Source organism: Aedes albopictus, chromosome 3 (genome assembly GCF_035046485.1).
Source record: "Aedes albopictus strain Foshan chromosome 3, AalbF5, whole genome shotgun sequence".
Lineage (NCBI taxonomy): Eukaryota > Metazoa > Arthropoda > Insecta > Diptera > Culicidae > Aedes > Aedes albopictus.
In genome coordinates, this window is record NC_085138.1 from 352,585,896 (window position 1) to 352,602,893 (window position 16,998).

Genomic DNA, 16,998 nt, shown 5'->3' on the forward strand with positions numbered 1-16,998 from the left:
CACGCAAGTAGGTGGAGTGTGGTGGAGTGAACGATTTCGAATGTGTTGTAAATATAGATGGTGAGACGAAAACACGACTATAGGCATTCCAAGTTGCAAGTGAATTGAGATGCTGCAACATCATCCGGTTCGAATCAACAGAATTTTTTTACTGAAAATCGAATTTTCTCATTCATCGATCAGGGCAAACCATATAACTCTATGATGCGAAATTTTGATACACCATGCTTGATCGGATCAACTCTAAACCTAGAATGCGTTTGGAAATAAAAAAAATAAGATTGAAATCGACGAAACCCATCCGCCGACGATACTTACTGCGTTACTCGGGCCGGTTCCGGTTCATCGTCCGCCTCCGGTTCCGCTTCGACCTCGTCGCTGGGCGCTTCCGTTACCGAGCTGTTCTGGCTAACGAATGCACCCCGGTTCGGATCGTTTCGCCGCGTTCGCGATGGCGTTCCTGGAAAAGTGGCGGAGATGGCTAGGTTTAAGTTGGATGAATGCAAGTTTTTCAAGTCAAGAACGGAAGATGAGTAATGGATGCGTTTGAATAATTGATTGCTTTGAAAATCTCGCGGGGTTTGTTTCTGAAACTAAATCCACGTGATAGAGCCAGTGAATCAAGAAAATTTCCTTGACTTCCTTGGGCATAGAGTATCTTCGTGCCTGCCACACGATATACACATGCAAAATGGTCATTGGCAGAGGAAGCTCTCAGTTAAAAACTGTGGAAGTGCTCATAGAACACTAAGCTGAGAAGCAGGCTTTGTCCCAGTTAGGACGTTACGCCAAGAAGAGAGAGAGATAGCCAGTGAATCAGTTGATCATAGTTAGTCTAAAACACAGATCAGATTTAATCAATGTCGATATTTGAATGAGTGTAATCAGTTTCGTACCTTTAAATTCCGCCCTATGTTGCTTATCCTTTGACAGATACGCGTATTTCGACTACCACTTGTAATCTTCCTCAGTGTCAGTTATCCACTGTGGATAGCTGACACTGAGGAAGATTACAAGTGGTAGTCGAAATACGCGTATCTGTCAAAGGATAAGCAACATAGGGCGTAATTAAAAGGTACGAAACTGATTACACTCATTCAAAGAGGGTATTCTGCTTAGAGAGTTCGAAAAGTCGGTACAAGATCAATGTCGATATACCTATCAAGTTTCGCTCAACAACCATCAAGCAGGTTTATTAGCTTTGCTACGACATGCTTCAACCGCTCAGTACTAAAAAGAACCAGTGCTGAAAATGTCATTTTAACATATCTAAATTCAACCGCATACAGTTTATTTTAGAAGTTGAACCTTGGAATATGATATATGAAAAACTTGTGCGACTATAGATATAGATTTGTTCTACAAGAAAGTCACTGAAAATCCACTCTTTTTCGAATATTTAAGGAAAATCTCACGGACTACCTTCGGAAAATGCCAACTGATATTCACGGTGAAGAATGAAAGCTTTCACGTGGAAAACAATTTAGCTCGAGATTCACTCACTAAGTGGCACAAATTACTAACGCGAATTACTAAAGCAATTCCTTTCGGAATTCTTTCGGCATTCGTTTTTTTGTTTTTTTTTTGAAATTCTTTTGAATTGTTTTCAAGATCTTTTAAGGAATTTACCCTGAAATTTTCATGAACATTTCTTCGACAAATATTTTCAAAAATTTTGAGGCCATGGCTTTGGGGTCTCCTTCAAAAATTTCGTCAAAAATTTCTACAGCAGTTTCTTTGTTTATTTACTCTGCAATTTTTTTCTGGTTTCCTCTGACAATTCCTTAGGAAAATCTTTTAATGACTTTTTGGGGTTTTCTCGACACTTTCTGGAAACCTCTTGAAAAATTACTACGGGAATTGATTGAGATATTCTTATGATTTTTCCTTTAGAAATTGATTTGGCAAATTCGTTGTGAATTTTTACCGTTTACATTACCTTCGACGGAATTTCTTCGGCGATTTATTTTGAAATTCTTCATACAATTTCGATTTCTTGTTTAAAAACTACTAAAGTAATTCATTTTGTATTATTTTCGCCAAATCTTAAGAAAACTTCTTTGACAACTATTGTGGAGTTTTGAGAGTGGCTTCGTTGTCGTGCGGCTAGTGTCACCAAGAACTTTGTCGCATCGTGCTATGATGCGCGGGTTCGATTCCCGTCGCAGCTGTCAGGAAAAGTTTTCGGCTGTGCCACTGTGCGTTGCATGCTAGTCCGTTGTCTAATGTCGTGCTTCCTTCAGAGAGCGAATAGCTCACTGGATGCATTGAACGTGTCCGTTTCTTTTAAAAAAAATCATTTACGTTACTGTTTTTGAAAACACCTAAAGCATTCCTGCTAACAACAGAAGCTGCATAAGAGGTTATTCAGTAAAAATGTTGATTGGGATTTCTGTGGAAATTCTGAAGGACTCATACGCGATTTTCTTAATCATTTTCTTCAGAAATTAGCATAGAAGCTTCGTCAGTAATCCCTTTTTCCGTTTTTCCTCTAGGAATCCATTCGACAGATAATTCGGAAATTACTTAAACAATTCAACAATTCGATCGTTAACTTCTTCGGCAATTTTTGAATTTTTTTCCGATGATTATTCTGGAAAATTCTTTGGTAAATCCTTTTGGTATTCCATATAGAATAACTATGGAAATTCCGTTAGATTATCTCTAGTTGCCGAACATTTTTACAAAGCAATTTCCAAATATTTTCGCATAGAAATAGCTTAAGGCAACCCAAAGGAATTACCGAACGACTTTCTTAAAGAATTGTCGCAAAATATGCCAAAGGTAATTCCGAAGAAATTTTCGAAGGACATCCTTAAATTATTTCCGAAGAAATATCTAATTATCCGGCTTCCATCAGCACATTCGCAAGAATTTCAAAAGAAACTGCGTGTAAAAAATTTAAAGTCTGACAATTCCCACAGGAATTTTAAAATTATTTTCCATAGAAATCGCCAAAGAATTTCACAATGAATTTGGTAACGGAAGTGTAGAAAGGAGTAGAAAGTAATTGTTAGATAAACTTTCAAAATAATTTTTGAATGAATTTCCTTAATATTTTCTGAACGAATAATCAGAGAAAATATTGAAGGAAAACGGTATTCATATTGTGAAATAAAAACAAAGAATTTGTAGAGAAGTAATTTCCGGAAGAAATTATCGCCATTACTGAAGGATATTCCAAATAAACTGTCGAAAGAAATAAGAAAAAAAAATGCTCAAAAATCCCCAAACGTATTACTAAAAATATTCTCCAAATAATAACCAAAGGAAATTCGATAGGAATTTCCAAAAATTTTGTTATTAAGTTTCCTGGAGAAATGCCGGATAAATTTTCAAAGATGTTCACAAAGAAATTACCTGATAGCTTCTCAAATAACAGCCGATGCAATTCATGAAGAAATTTCAGAAAAAGTTCTCAAATAAAATGAATAATATGTAGTAAAATAATTTTTAGGAGCTATAAGTAAAAAAAAAATACGCAATCTTTTTGCTGTTCGATTCGAACTTTTGAAAAGTTAAGAAGTATTAATGCGGAAAATTAATGACTGTTATGCGGATAATTTAGCGAAACATGATAAATGATGATGATGATCATTCATATCAAATTATTTAGGAATTCTCTCGGCATTTTTTTATAAATTTATTTGCCGTTTCTTTGCTGATTTCTCCAGTAATATATAACTTTTTTTGCGATTTTCTGAAGAATTGCCGAAGAAATCTAAAAATAAAAACACGTGGGCACAAAAGTGTAACAGAAAAACGAAGATTTTCCCGAACAATTAAATTTTCGGAAGAATTTTCGTTAAAGTTCGGAAAAATGTTCAGAAAAAATCCTATAAGAATTGTCAAAGGAAATTCAGAAAAATATTCCAAATGTACCGCATGATTTCGTAAACACAATGCAGGGAATTTCCATAATTTTTATAGGAATTTCCGAATATTTCTTTTAAAGAAATTGCTGAAGAAATTCCAAAAGCTATTTTTTATACACCGTGTCCAATAAGTTCTCATACAAAATACAAATTTAGAAAATATCATTTTATTTCACATATGTGATTCATATTTTCAAAATGAATACATATATTGAAAGGCCACATAATACTGATTAAATAATGCGTACGGTTTAGAATAAGTTTATTTTCTATTTGTTTTTATCACCCTAGCAGTACACTTCCGTTTTCTGAAATCCATTTTCTCCGGCACGCAAGAAAAATATCCGACAAGTTTTTCATTCTACGGTACCAAAAAAGAGTCCATAAGGATAAATTTTGAGTTTGTATCACGAGTTATGTACCAAATGGATGACTAAGGCTAAAACAATACAGTTTTAGTGATGATATGGTAAGACATTTGCAACTAAGCTCAACTTGGGCTGATTTTCATGAAAATAACCGTTATATCATAGATAAACATCATAAAACAAAAATTTTAGACAACATTTACCACAATAGGAATACAAGCATGTATTATAAGTGAGAATGGTGTGAATCAACCAGATAAGATGCACCCATGCTTCTTTAACACAACAAATCTCATTGAAACAGGTAAATGGACATTTTTGTTTAATTTACGTTTTATTTTGTACAAAATAAAACGGCTTTGTACTTAACCAATATAAGATCTCATATTTTTGCTCTTCTGGTCATAGTTGCTACTAGCAATGGGGAGGACAGGAACCTAATTTGTTTCAACTTAAAACCGGTACTCGTTAAAATACGACGAAGTACCAAAGAAATGGCGTGCGTGCCAGCTGAAATAGACTTACGACACATAAGCGATCAGCAGAGAAGGATAAAGGACAGTTAGTTCCTAAACATATGCTGTATTTGGTGTATGTTAGTTGGCCTTTCAATAAATAAATTTACTTTGAAAATCCTAATTACAGATGTGAAATGAATTGAATTTGATTTTGTATGAGAACTTATTGGACACGGTGTAAATTTTACAAAGAAATTTTCGAAAAAAGTCTCAAAGAAATTTTTTCAAAGTATTTGCTGATGAAGTTTATAGAGAAAATTTCGAAGCAAGTTCCAAAGAAATTTTTGAATAAATTTCAGAACAATTCATCACAGGAAATCCCAAAAGCATTACCAAAGACTTAACAAATACATTTTTTAAAGAATTCATAAGAATTGCAAAAGGAATCCACTGAAGAACTTTGTCAACTCCTTTTGCATGGAATTTCCAAAGGAATTGCCGATTGATTCCTTATATAAATTGCCAACAAACTACCGGAAGACATTCATGAACAAATTTGCAAAGGAATTATAGAAAAAACATGCTCAATAAAAAAAAAACCTAAAGGAATTACCGAACAATTTTCCAAAAAAAAAATCGCCGAAAATATTCCAGAAGTTGGCAATTTCTCTTTTATTTATGTCATAACTTTCCTAATGCATCACGTTGGGAACAGCTCGCTGAGAAAGAGTGGTCTGGATCAAAAATAACCTCAATACACAAAGAGGGTTAAAGCCATTATCGAAGGAATTTTCAAAAGAGTTGCCGGGGTAATTGGTGGGTATATTAAAAAAAATTAAAAAATTTACCAAAACAACTCCCAAGATATTTATTAAAAGAATTACCAAAACTACCTAAAAATGTTTGAGAAATACCCAAAATGATTGGCGATGAAATACCTGTAAGAACTTCCGAAGGGTGTGCTGATGAAATTGCTAAAATAATTGTCAAGTAAACTTCTTAAGAAAACTATATCAAGCAGTTTTCGAAAGAAAAACCATGTCATTTCAAATAATATTTAATAATCACTAAGATATTTTGAAGAAATGAAAAAAAATCCAAATGGAATGTCATGTCGCCGAAATTTACAAAATCACTCTCGACTAAATTTCTTAAGATTCACTGAGGGATTTACCAAAGAAATTGCCGGGGGAATTCTCAAATAAGCTTTCTAACTATTTGCAAAAAAAAATCCGAAGAAATTCCCGAGCGAATTCCTAAAGCAATGGTCAAATAACTATTGAAAATAAAAATGAAAATAACATTTTTCGACCAATCGAGAAATCTTCGACAACTCTTTCAAATTCCTTTGTTCCTCGGAAAACTTCATCTGTAATTCCTTGCGGAAATTTTTGCCCAACCCTGCAGTTAGTTTTTCAGAAATTTTTTACAATTATCGTAGATACTTAATAGTCCTTCCTACCACAATTGTGTTCCTCAGACAGTTACTTGGGAAATTCAAAAATGCTGAAAGAATTTTAAAAGGAATTCACTAGGGAGGACGATTTCCAAAACAATAGATTTCCAAAAGAAATCTAAAAACGAATCAATTTCCGTTGGTACACATTTCCATTGGAACACTCATAGCGAAAAAAAACAAAGACATTTCTTCACAACTGTCTGCGAACTTCGCAATGGTATTTTCAAAAGGAAATTCATTAGAGGTACCGAAAAAAAAACAAATTAATTATTTCAAGATTAACCAGAGAAATCCCTATAGAAATTACCAAAAAAAGATTTTATTGCAATTGATATGAATGAAATTTTCTCAAGATTTTACAAAAAAACTTCCGAATGAGAGTGGATAACTGACACTGAGGAAGATTACAAGTGGTAGTCGAAATACACGTATCTGTCAAAGGATAAGCAACATAGGGCGGAATTAAAAAGTACGAAACTGATTACACTCATTCTAATTCCGAATGATCCCTAAAAGAATATGTCAAGTTACAAAAAAAAAAAAAAAACAAAAAATCCCGAAAAATCCAAAAGAATGGCCAATACAATTTCCAAAGAAATCTGATAAGAAATTCCCAGAGGAATTGTCGAATTTGTTTTTAAAGGCTTCATCGAAAGAATTTTCAAAGGGATTGCCGGAGGAATGTCTGAGTAAAATCGTGTAAAAAAATTCAAAAATTTCCCAAGAAAATAATAAAAAATGCTTATCAAAATGATTGGCGAAGAAACTTCCGTAGCAACTTCCGAAGGGTTCACCGATGAAATTGCTAAATTAGTTGCTGAACCTGCTAAAGAAGTTGACAAAGCATTTTCCAAAGGAATCAAAACAAAATCCCCGAAAAAAAAAAATTCAAAGAATGTGGCGAAAGATTTTTAAGAAATTTCCATAGAAATTTCCGAAATAAATCCAATGGCAATGCCGCTTATATTTCTTAAGGCGTTACTGTGGGATTTGCCAAAGGAATTTCCAAAGCAAGTTGCAAAAAAAACAAGGTAATTGTTAGTCCAAAAAAAAAATTGCCAATTATATAAAAAAAAATCCGAAAAAATGTTCAGGAAATTTTGAAAAAAAAAGCTCTTTAAATTCCAAACAATTTCACACAAGTTTTGAGTTCGATAAAAAAAATAAAATTTCTTATCTTATATGTTTTAATCGTTGGAAAGATAATTAGGATTTAAATATGATCGATCATCATTATTTAGTGTATTTCTTAAAATTATCAAATGTGAATTTTTTTCACGCAATGAAACTGAAGAGATATTGAGGTTGTTCTAAAGTTTCTGTGTTAAAATAAATTTGGTGTTAATTTTGTTGGTTTTTATAGTTTCACCGCTTCGCTAAGTTATGTCTAAAAATCAAGATTTGATGGTTCAACTGGAATTTTTGCTCAGGAAAATCAGTTTGACTATGTCGAAAGAGGCTTGCTTAACATATCTGAAGATGATACTTTACCCTACTTCATTTTTAGGATGTGACATTTTCATCTCCTTCCCAGTATTGATGATTTATTTTTCCACATTGCCAGAAACAAATTAAGCGTGACACGATCGACTGCCTGGTCAACGGAAATCACTTTCATCCGTGACAGAGCAGCAGGCCAAGCAACAAGGGCTGCCTTTGGTGTTGAGTGGTTAATACTGTTCGTCATGCCACGAGGACAAAATTGACCATGTCGTCGGGGGAAAATGAATAGCGACAAAAATTTCTCGCGTGCCTTCCGGAGATTCATTACCACGTGGATGGTGGTGGGTTCCATTGAACCGGGGGTTTATATTTGAACCGGAGCTATTATTGTACCGTGTACACATGTAGTCAGGATTCCCGACAGCAATTTCCACCAGGGCAGCAGCAATGTGGAATGACAAATATTTTCTCTAATTCTTGATCGCAGATGCTTGATAACAAACATGCCACACGTCGTTGGGTCCGGTTGTTGGTCTATTTTTAACCACGTGCTGCTAGACTGGGCTGGGCTGGGACTACCACCGCAGTAAAAGGCATGTTCGAAACAATCTCATAGTTATCATTATTGTAATGGAACCATGCGGAACAACTCTCTGCAATTTGGCGCACAAGCGTTATTAACAGGGCAACCCATTGAAGCACATTCGTCATATGAGCGGTTGCTGCGAAAGTAATCTATAAATTTTAAAGAAATTCCCGAAGAGACTTAATAAAAATCAATGCTTTGAAGCAAAGTTTGGGAAATTAGCGGAAAAACGGTAATTTACAATTTTTTGTAGTGTTTGATTCTTTTTCTTTTGCGAAAACGCTCTCACACAGTGATTATTAGAAGTAATCCCGAGCAGGAGAAAATAGCTGAAGAATAACTAACTCAGGTATGGAAAACCGAATACTTACAACCTGAATGAGGTATTAAAAAGACCTGCATAATAGGTAAAACACCTAAAATAATAACTGGTGTGTATTCTGTGCATAACGCGTGAATAATGACATCAGGTATGGCAATACCTAAATAATAATCGGAAATTTTCCACACAAATAGTAATTTTTCCATAATTGAATAATACCTCAAGCAGTCCTCAACACCAAACCAATACCCAAGCAGCACACTTTGTTACAACTAAATCACGGTAACTTCTACGCGACAAATTCAAAAATCGATTTTAAAAGACTGCAACGTCGATTTCTACAGCTATGTCACCGAAACAGCGCAGGAGGTGGAGCCTGTGCAACATATGTCGTTCGTCGCATAAGAGCTTAGATTGTAACCAATGTGTAATATAGTTTGTTTACACTGCAATAGAAAAATAAACTCAAAGTTACATTTCTTGTTTCGTCATAACAATTATGGAAAATGATAAACATGGCAATGGCGATTGAAAATAAGTATCTTTCTAGTAAAATGGAAATGTGTTTCGTCGGGACACCGTCATAAAATTGACTGTCAATTGTATTTTTCTGGTGAAATTGTCAATTTTACTAGCGAAAAACACGTGCGCTTGCGAAATTCGGCAATTTTAGCATAAACATTTGCACATCGCACTGATTCGTTGTACGATTTTTGAACGGGAAAAAGGGTACTAGGCTGATTAGGCCAATTTATATATCACTTCTGATAAGTTTTCTCTTCTATTCTGTTCGCTTAGAACTCCATAGTCATAATTGAAAGACATATTTTGTCAGTTTTTTGTAACTGGTACAACTAATCGCCATTGTGATTATTGGGTAGAATCTACATTGCCGGTTGGATGTCTGAAGATATCAATATTCACATCAAACATTACTTCATACAGAATTCCCAACTAAAAGCTTGAACGCATTTTTTTTAATTCACGGAATCGTCATACTTGAGTTCTCCTCATGGTGCTCCCCCCCCCCCTTGGGTCGATGCATCTCTACTTGTTTTTTTTTTTGGGAAACTAGTTTATTCGATATACTCATTTTTTTGGTAAAATTCACCCAAAAATATAGGTAGTTCGGATTTCCCGTGAGCTTCTTTAAAATAATAAGTTCTAAACATCGTATTTGTTAAGTTTTAGCATACAAACATATCAAATTAATTAATACTTTCGACATGCAGTGTTGATCTCAACCTGTTATTAACTTGTAAGTTGCACATTTGTGATCAAGTAATCGAACGTTTTTGTGCGTCTCATATGTGTTTACAATGTAACAACAAAAAGTTACACTGTTGTCATTTGGAAACGACTTTCGCTAACATGATACATGGTAACCAAACATTGACTTCGCAGCAACTGGTCTGGTCATTTGTTTTGGTTTTTGGTTTCAATGTAACAGGATGATGATAAGAATGCAACTTTTTGAATTTGACAGTTCAAGAGCAGGTTTCACTAAAGCCACTGTGTGACATTAATGTAGCTTCTGCAAGATTAAGGTTGCATTGCGATGTCTGAGCAACCAGAATGTGTACTGCAAAAACAGAATTGTTACCATTAGTCTGAAGTGAAACGGCTATGCAATCTTTAATATTTTTCTAAAATATTTCCTAAGTTACAAGTGCTACTTGGGTAGCTCGTTGAGGTATTTCATCAATACCTACAAAATACCAACATAAGTTATTTTCACTACCTGGATAATCGACCAATACCTTGTCTTGGTATGACACCTGACTTTGGTATGCTCCAATTATGTGGCAGTTATTCATTCCTGCTCGGGATGCGCTCATTTTTGGTCATCTCAATAATGAATAACAAAATAAAGGATATTCGGGAAAACACTTTTCGGTCTTACTGTAGCAATCTCAAACCATATCTGCTTTGCGTGTTAACTTCCGTGACTTTCCGTTGTCTATTTGGCTGGATCCAGCTTATATCTCTCAGCCCTTAAACCTACAACTAGGCGCCACAAATTCCGTGTGTTGTGTATTTTTATTGACTGGGCTGGGTGAACGCTCTGGTAAACTTTTGTTGGTTCATGGTTTTGCTATGTTGCCGTTTCTATGAGGAATTTCGGATTTATATAGGCATGACTATTAGCTGTGGTAGACTAGCTCGTTATTTGATCAACTGTAAAAGTATTGTATCACAGATCTTTGCCGTTTTGCTAGCTTTTGAGGAATAAATTTTACGATGTAATTGTAGAATAATCTGCAAAATTAAACCGAGCATAAATCTATCAATCAATCTATCTAATTACTCAAATAATCTCTTTAATTGTAGATGAATTTAAACTCTATTCAATAGATTCATTTTAACTTCTAATCAATAGAAATTCCTTAAGAAGGTATCCTGAGAAATCTCGCCGGAGTTTTTTGTTTGTTTTAAAAAATAACTCCAAGCATTCCTTTAGAAATTTCTCTAGAAAGTTTTGTTTTTAATTTTTCCAGGAGTCACTCTTTGCTTCTGTTGGTTGGAGAGAGAATAACTACTCAAAATGATAAGAAAATGACTTTCAGACGGCATTATGGTATCTATGTATCAAAAAGCCTATTTCTCTTTGTTTCTTTATTTTTCTCATACTCCGGAACTCTCATTAGTTATAACTCACGCTTTGTTCTAATACTATTTCTTCCTGAGTCGAAATAATTCAGAGAATCTTCATGAACTACGTAACACTATTGAAAAAGGCAATTGGTCTATAACAGTGTTACGTTTGACATAGCATTTCAAAATTTTCCATTCAGAAGATTTTTCAAATCAATCCCCATAAAACTACCTGAGGAAACCCCTATAGGAAATCTGAGAGAAATAGCTGGAAGAATCCTGAGAAGACTCGTGGCTGGAAGCTCGGCAGGAATCCCAGAAAGAATCACAGAGGAAGCACCAGAAGGAATTAGTGGTGAACTTTATTTTTCAAGGAATTCCTGCAGGAATACCGCTATTTATACCTAAGCGAGCTCCCATTAGATTCTCTGAAATATCCTCGTGGAAATCTTTGAAGGAATACCTAGAGGAAAACGTGAAATAATCTCAGCAGGAAAAAATACCTAGAAAACCCCTACAGAAATTTGGGAAAGGAACAGCTGTAGGAATAATGGGAAGACTCTTGAGAGAAATGCCCTTGGGAATGCCTGAAGAAATTTTGGAAAGAATTCCTGAAGGTATCTCGGAAACATTTAATCTTATCTTATTTCTGCACTTTACTCTCTACTTTACCGTCTTCCCTGATCTCTATCCCAACCCTCTATCCTAACCCTCTTCTCTGCCCTACGATCTATCCTAACCTCTTCCATAACCTCTATCATACATTCTACCGTACCTTATACCCTCTGCACTAACCTCCATCCTACCGTATACTCTAGGCCACTATCTTAACATCTACCCAGCCTTCAACGTTACTCTTACTCTACTCTCTACTCTAACCGATAACCATACATCCTTGCCTCTAACCTAATTCTCCAGCCTACCCTCTACCCTACTCTCCACCCTAACCTTCTACTCTACAGTCTATCATACCCACTACCCTCTACCCTTCCGTCTACCCTGCTCTCTACACTACCGCCAATCCTAAACCTCTATCCTACTCTCTACTCTACCCTCTATCCTAATCCTCTACCCTACCCTCTGCCCTACCCTTCACCATTATCCTCTATCCTACCGTTAGCCCTACAGAGTACTATCCTACTATCGATTCTTCTACTCTTCGAGCCCGATCGATAGATACCCATATTGCATAAAGACTGAACCTAAAAAAAAATGAGACACTCAAAAGAATGTATAACTTTTGAATGCGTTCACAAAAATAGCTGATTTTTTAACCAGGAATAGCATGTTATGTGTAGTCAATGCCCTAAAAATTTCATCAAAATCGGTTCAGTATTGGCCCAAATATTGTCGATGCAATAAAATGTGATTTTGGAAATTTTGGGCTTCCATTTTAAAATTTGTTTTAGGCTACAACATGGTTGTTAGCTCATCAAAACGTCTGAAAATTTGACTTTCTTCAAGTAAGTCATAATAAGCGGTGAAAATTGCATTATAATCGGTTCAGTACTTTTTTTTTAACAATTCAAACAAAAAAACGGGGTTTTCAAATTTTGGGCTCTTTGTAACATTTTAAAATCAGTGTGCATTATTTTGACTGTAGTATTGGCAACACTGTCCTGATTTTTTTTGAAACTTTGACAGTGTAAAATCGTGTTAATCTGTTCTCAGTGAAAATTTCAGCCATTTTGATTGAACATTTTAAAAGTTAGAGCTGACTAACCAAACTGAATGTCACTATACCAAAAACCACATCTGCTTATTGTGACATAGTGCTACATATATGGCTATAACTTTTTAAAAGTCAAATCAAATTGAATGAAATTTTGACACAATACATCTACATACATACTTTTTGTACAGAAAAATTTTCATTGAAATCGGTTCAGCATTTTTGGCTCTACAGTTTTTGGTAAAAAATGTGATATTTTTTAAAGTGTTTGTTTGACCCAAGATTCTCAAATGGTAAGTCTCTTGTTTTGACGATATCTCCGCCAACACTTAACCGATTATGATGAAATTTTTATGGTAATAGCTACACATAATGTACTATTCGTGGTCAAAAAATCAGCTATTTTTGTGCACGCAATCAAAAGTTATACATTATTCTTTGTGTCTCATTTTTTTCGAGTCCAGTCTTTAGTATCCGAAGCTAGGGGCAAGACAGATAGAGCGAGAGTAACTCTATTATCGTCTCTGGTTTTTCCGTAGTATTGCCTAATACCAGTGGAAAATCGAGCAGTCTTGCCTGATTTTCCGCTTCGTAAAGACGTTTCTGAATGGATTCGATTAAAAAGAGTTTTTCAGGATTGCTCAGAGTTCCTCCGGATTTCACAGTGTCTTGCCCCTAGATCCAAAGCGGCATTGCCGTTAAATAACATACATTCTGGAGTTTTGGCCGCCATCTTAGAACCCAATTCGCCATCTTAAATTACAATAACCATACAACTACTTCCACAACCTAAGAAATGTGTATGCCAAATTTGGTTGAAATTGGTTGAGGCATTCCAGAGGCATTTCAGGAAAATAATGTATTACGCATTGGAAATAAAGCTGATTGATAGTGATAATATATAATCTTTGCAACACCGTTTACGCCACTTATTGATTGTATTGTCCTCTACGAACAACTTCTTAGGAGACAGTTATCTAAAAATTTGTTCAATTCTGGATATATTCATTTCTAAATGACTGTCCTATAAAGGGTTTATTCAAGTATTACGTAACGCAAAATACGATAATTTTACCACTTCCTCCCCCACGTAACAAATGTTATTTGGAGATTTTCGCATGTATGATTCGTAGCAAAGAGCTAGACCCCCTCCCTTCCCCTTTGTGTTGTGTAATATTTGAACGAACCCTAAATGGGACGCTGGGAGGATACGGGTTCATTCCCAAAACGACGATATGGAAAGTTCATGCCACGAACATTCCCAAAAATCGTCCGTTTTTGCCTTCACACCTGGTTTCACAGTCTAGTTGCCTCTTCCGTTCTACCGCTGATCTTATGCAACTCAAATAGTGACGTCACGTGGTTTTACTGAAATTATAACGCCAGTCAGCTCGGAACTAGAACATCATATCGACAGCTGCTTAAAGTGAAAAGTGGTGTCGACATGTTGCACAGGTTCCGAGCGTCACTGACGTTTTAACTCACGGGTTCCTAAAGGAGTCCCCTTAAGAGTTTCACTACATTTTTTTTTTCAATATTCCCTCTAGGGGTTCCATACTTTAAATAATACGTTACGAATATGATTTACGAAATGTTATACATCGTGTTTTGCTGCAATCACCTTGAGAAATCGTACAGCCCTAACAATATTTCTGGAGAAACTTTTGAAAAAGATCCTGTAGGAAGACAGTTCTTGGAAAAAAATCATAGGAGGAATTATTTGAGGTACTTTTGTAGAAACTCTTGAATCACCTAAAAGAGGTTACAAAAACGGAAAATGTAAGATTACAACGCCAGTTACAACGACTTTTGGAGTGAAATAACGAGAAATAAAAAAAAAACGCTACACTGTCTTCAACCATACACTCCCGATCAAAAGTTTGGGGTCACTCCCTCAAAAACATGTCATTTTTTTTTAGGCCCATATCTCCGCCAATTTGCGACCGATTTCAAAACCCTAGGTTTCATTCAAAAGATAATAAGTCAAAGAAACTTTGAACATGACTTAAAAGAAACTTTTCCAAAAAAAAAAAAATTGTATGTAAACTTAACCCAAAGTTGCCAAATTTTCTAAAAAACGAATATAAACTTACGGCAGTATCGCTGGAAATTGGGTCGACCAAATTTTGAGATGAGAGCGGTAATATAACCCATTTTCTATTAGCTTTCAACTGCTTTTTACAGAACTCAGCTAAAAAATCTAGAAAAAAAAGTGATTAAGTAAATTAACTCTTCATGTCATCGACCAAAAGTTTGGGGTCAGAAGAATTAAAATTGAATGAAAGATGGAAAGATATCAACAAAACACTTTTCCATGTTTTACGATAGTGACCCCAAACTTTTGGCCGATACATCATTTTGAGGGATGACCCCAAACTTTTGGTCGATGACATCAAGGATTAATTTACTTAATTACTTTTTTTTCTAGATTTTTTAGCTAAGTTCTGTAAAAAGCAGTTGAAAGCTAATAGAAAATGGGTTATATTACCGCTCTCATCTTAAAATTTGGTCGACCCAATTTCCAGCGACACTGCCATAAGTTTATATTCATTCTTTTAGAAAATTTGTCAACTTTAGGTTAAGTTTTCCTACAAATTTTTTTGGAAAAGTTTCTTTTAAATCATGTTTAAAGATTCTTTGACTTATAATCTTTTGAATGAAACCTAGGGTTTTGAAATCGGACGCAAATTGGCGAAGATATGAAATTAAAAAAAAATGACATGTTTTTTTGAGTGGGTGACCTCAAACTTTTGATCGGGAGTGTTTGTTACACAGACTGAACGATATCTAACATTAGACAACGGACAACACACGAAACACCCAGTGGTCCAGTGGAGAATTTTCCGTTTGACGAAAAGTTTTCACCGACTGGAGCGGGAATCGAACCCACACTCCGAGACTTACGAAACGGCCATACGACTGATGCCCTTAACCGCACGGCCACGAAGCCCACCAAATAATTGGAGTTTGAAATGTACTAACCCTAGCCCAGCAGGGTAAACTAGCACAACTAACTAATGAGGCATGCCTTATTAAATTGAGATTCTCGGACTGAGTGAATTCCGTTGGCCGAGCTTGGAATTGTTTTCTGTGGGGTGTGAATAACGATTAATGACATTTCCCTTGTGTGTCCTTCCCCTAGTAAAAATCAGTGACAGCAAGCATCATGACGAGACAGTCGGAAGTCCTGAACAATGAACTATGCTCAAGTAACCACGCTGTTGAAGCTGTACGTATTGCATAAAAACGCACATATATTGTTAAGCATTATTCTATATAAACCATTAAAGTTGAATTAAAGTGGGAAATGGCGCCACTATTATTGGACTACGATTATACCAGTATAATCGTAAGTCAACAATATTGGCGCCACTTGCCACTATTTTCCAACTTTAATGGTTAATGTAGGGCAGTGCACCCAAGTAACAATTAGCATGCCTTGAAGGTTTATTCATGTTTTATCCTGGTTTTATACGAGCATGTGAAAAAGCTAGTTGTTCTATATTAGTTTTATGTGGTAGTTTTTTACTTTGCACCTTTGGCATTCCATAAAACTATCATATAACTTCTGCTATAAACATCTTAAGTTAAAGACTAGCAATTAGTCATGGATTAGTTTTATCACTTATTATATACCATTTCAATAACACTTTCATTTGCGATTGTTGTCGGAGAGATTTTTTTGTAAACAAATACACAAAACTGTGAGGCAATGCATAAACTAACAAAAGATTTCGTGGCTTTAACATAGACCAAAAAATGCTGTGATAAAACCACTAGTTCTGTCATGAGCTCAGATTTGACCACCTCAGGAGAGTTAGTCCTATTGAAGGAATCATCAGGAACACAGAGTTTTATTAAAAAAATATGTCGCCTAGCCGGGATAATTTATGTATATACAGAAAAATCATTGCTAAATATTATGATTTTACGTACAGCTTGAAATCAAACTTAACGATTCAACACGTTTCCGTCAAGCTTATTTTCAGAAAAAATACAAAATGTCTTTGAAACTCCGCTATGTTGAAAAACCCTTTTAAGCACACAATTCCATCGAGTAATTTAAATGCATTTAACTTCCAATTAATACAAGTTTGTGTGGCGCATTTATTTTTCGTCATTATCACAGTCACATTCACCACAAATTTCCCGTGGCATGTCTCCTAACACGTATTAAATAGGAAAACAAATCTCAATTCCAGATCGACATCTTTCCAATT

General features: G+C 35.2%; 1 protein-coding gene across 2 annotated transcripts in view; it reads right to left on the reverse strand.

Annotated features, from left to right (window-relative positions):
- Positions 1 to 16,998, reverse strand: part of LOC109408799 (potassium voltage-gated channel subfamily KQT member 1-like) — a 551,459-nt gene that overhangs the window by 23,527 nt on the left and 510,934 nt on the right. For both annotated transcript variants that reach the window (XM_062855276.1, XM_062855275.1), the window contains exon 9: positions 319 to 460. In XM_062855276.1, coding sequence (XP_062711260.1) covers positions 319 to 460 — 142 coding nt within the window. The remainder of the gene's footprint in view (positions 1 to 318; positions 461 to 16,998) is intronic.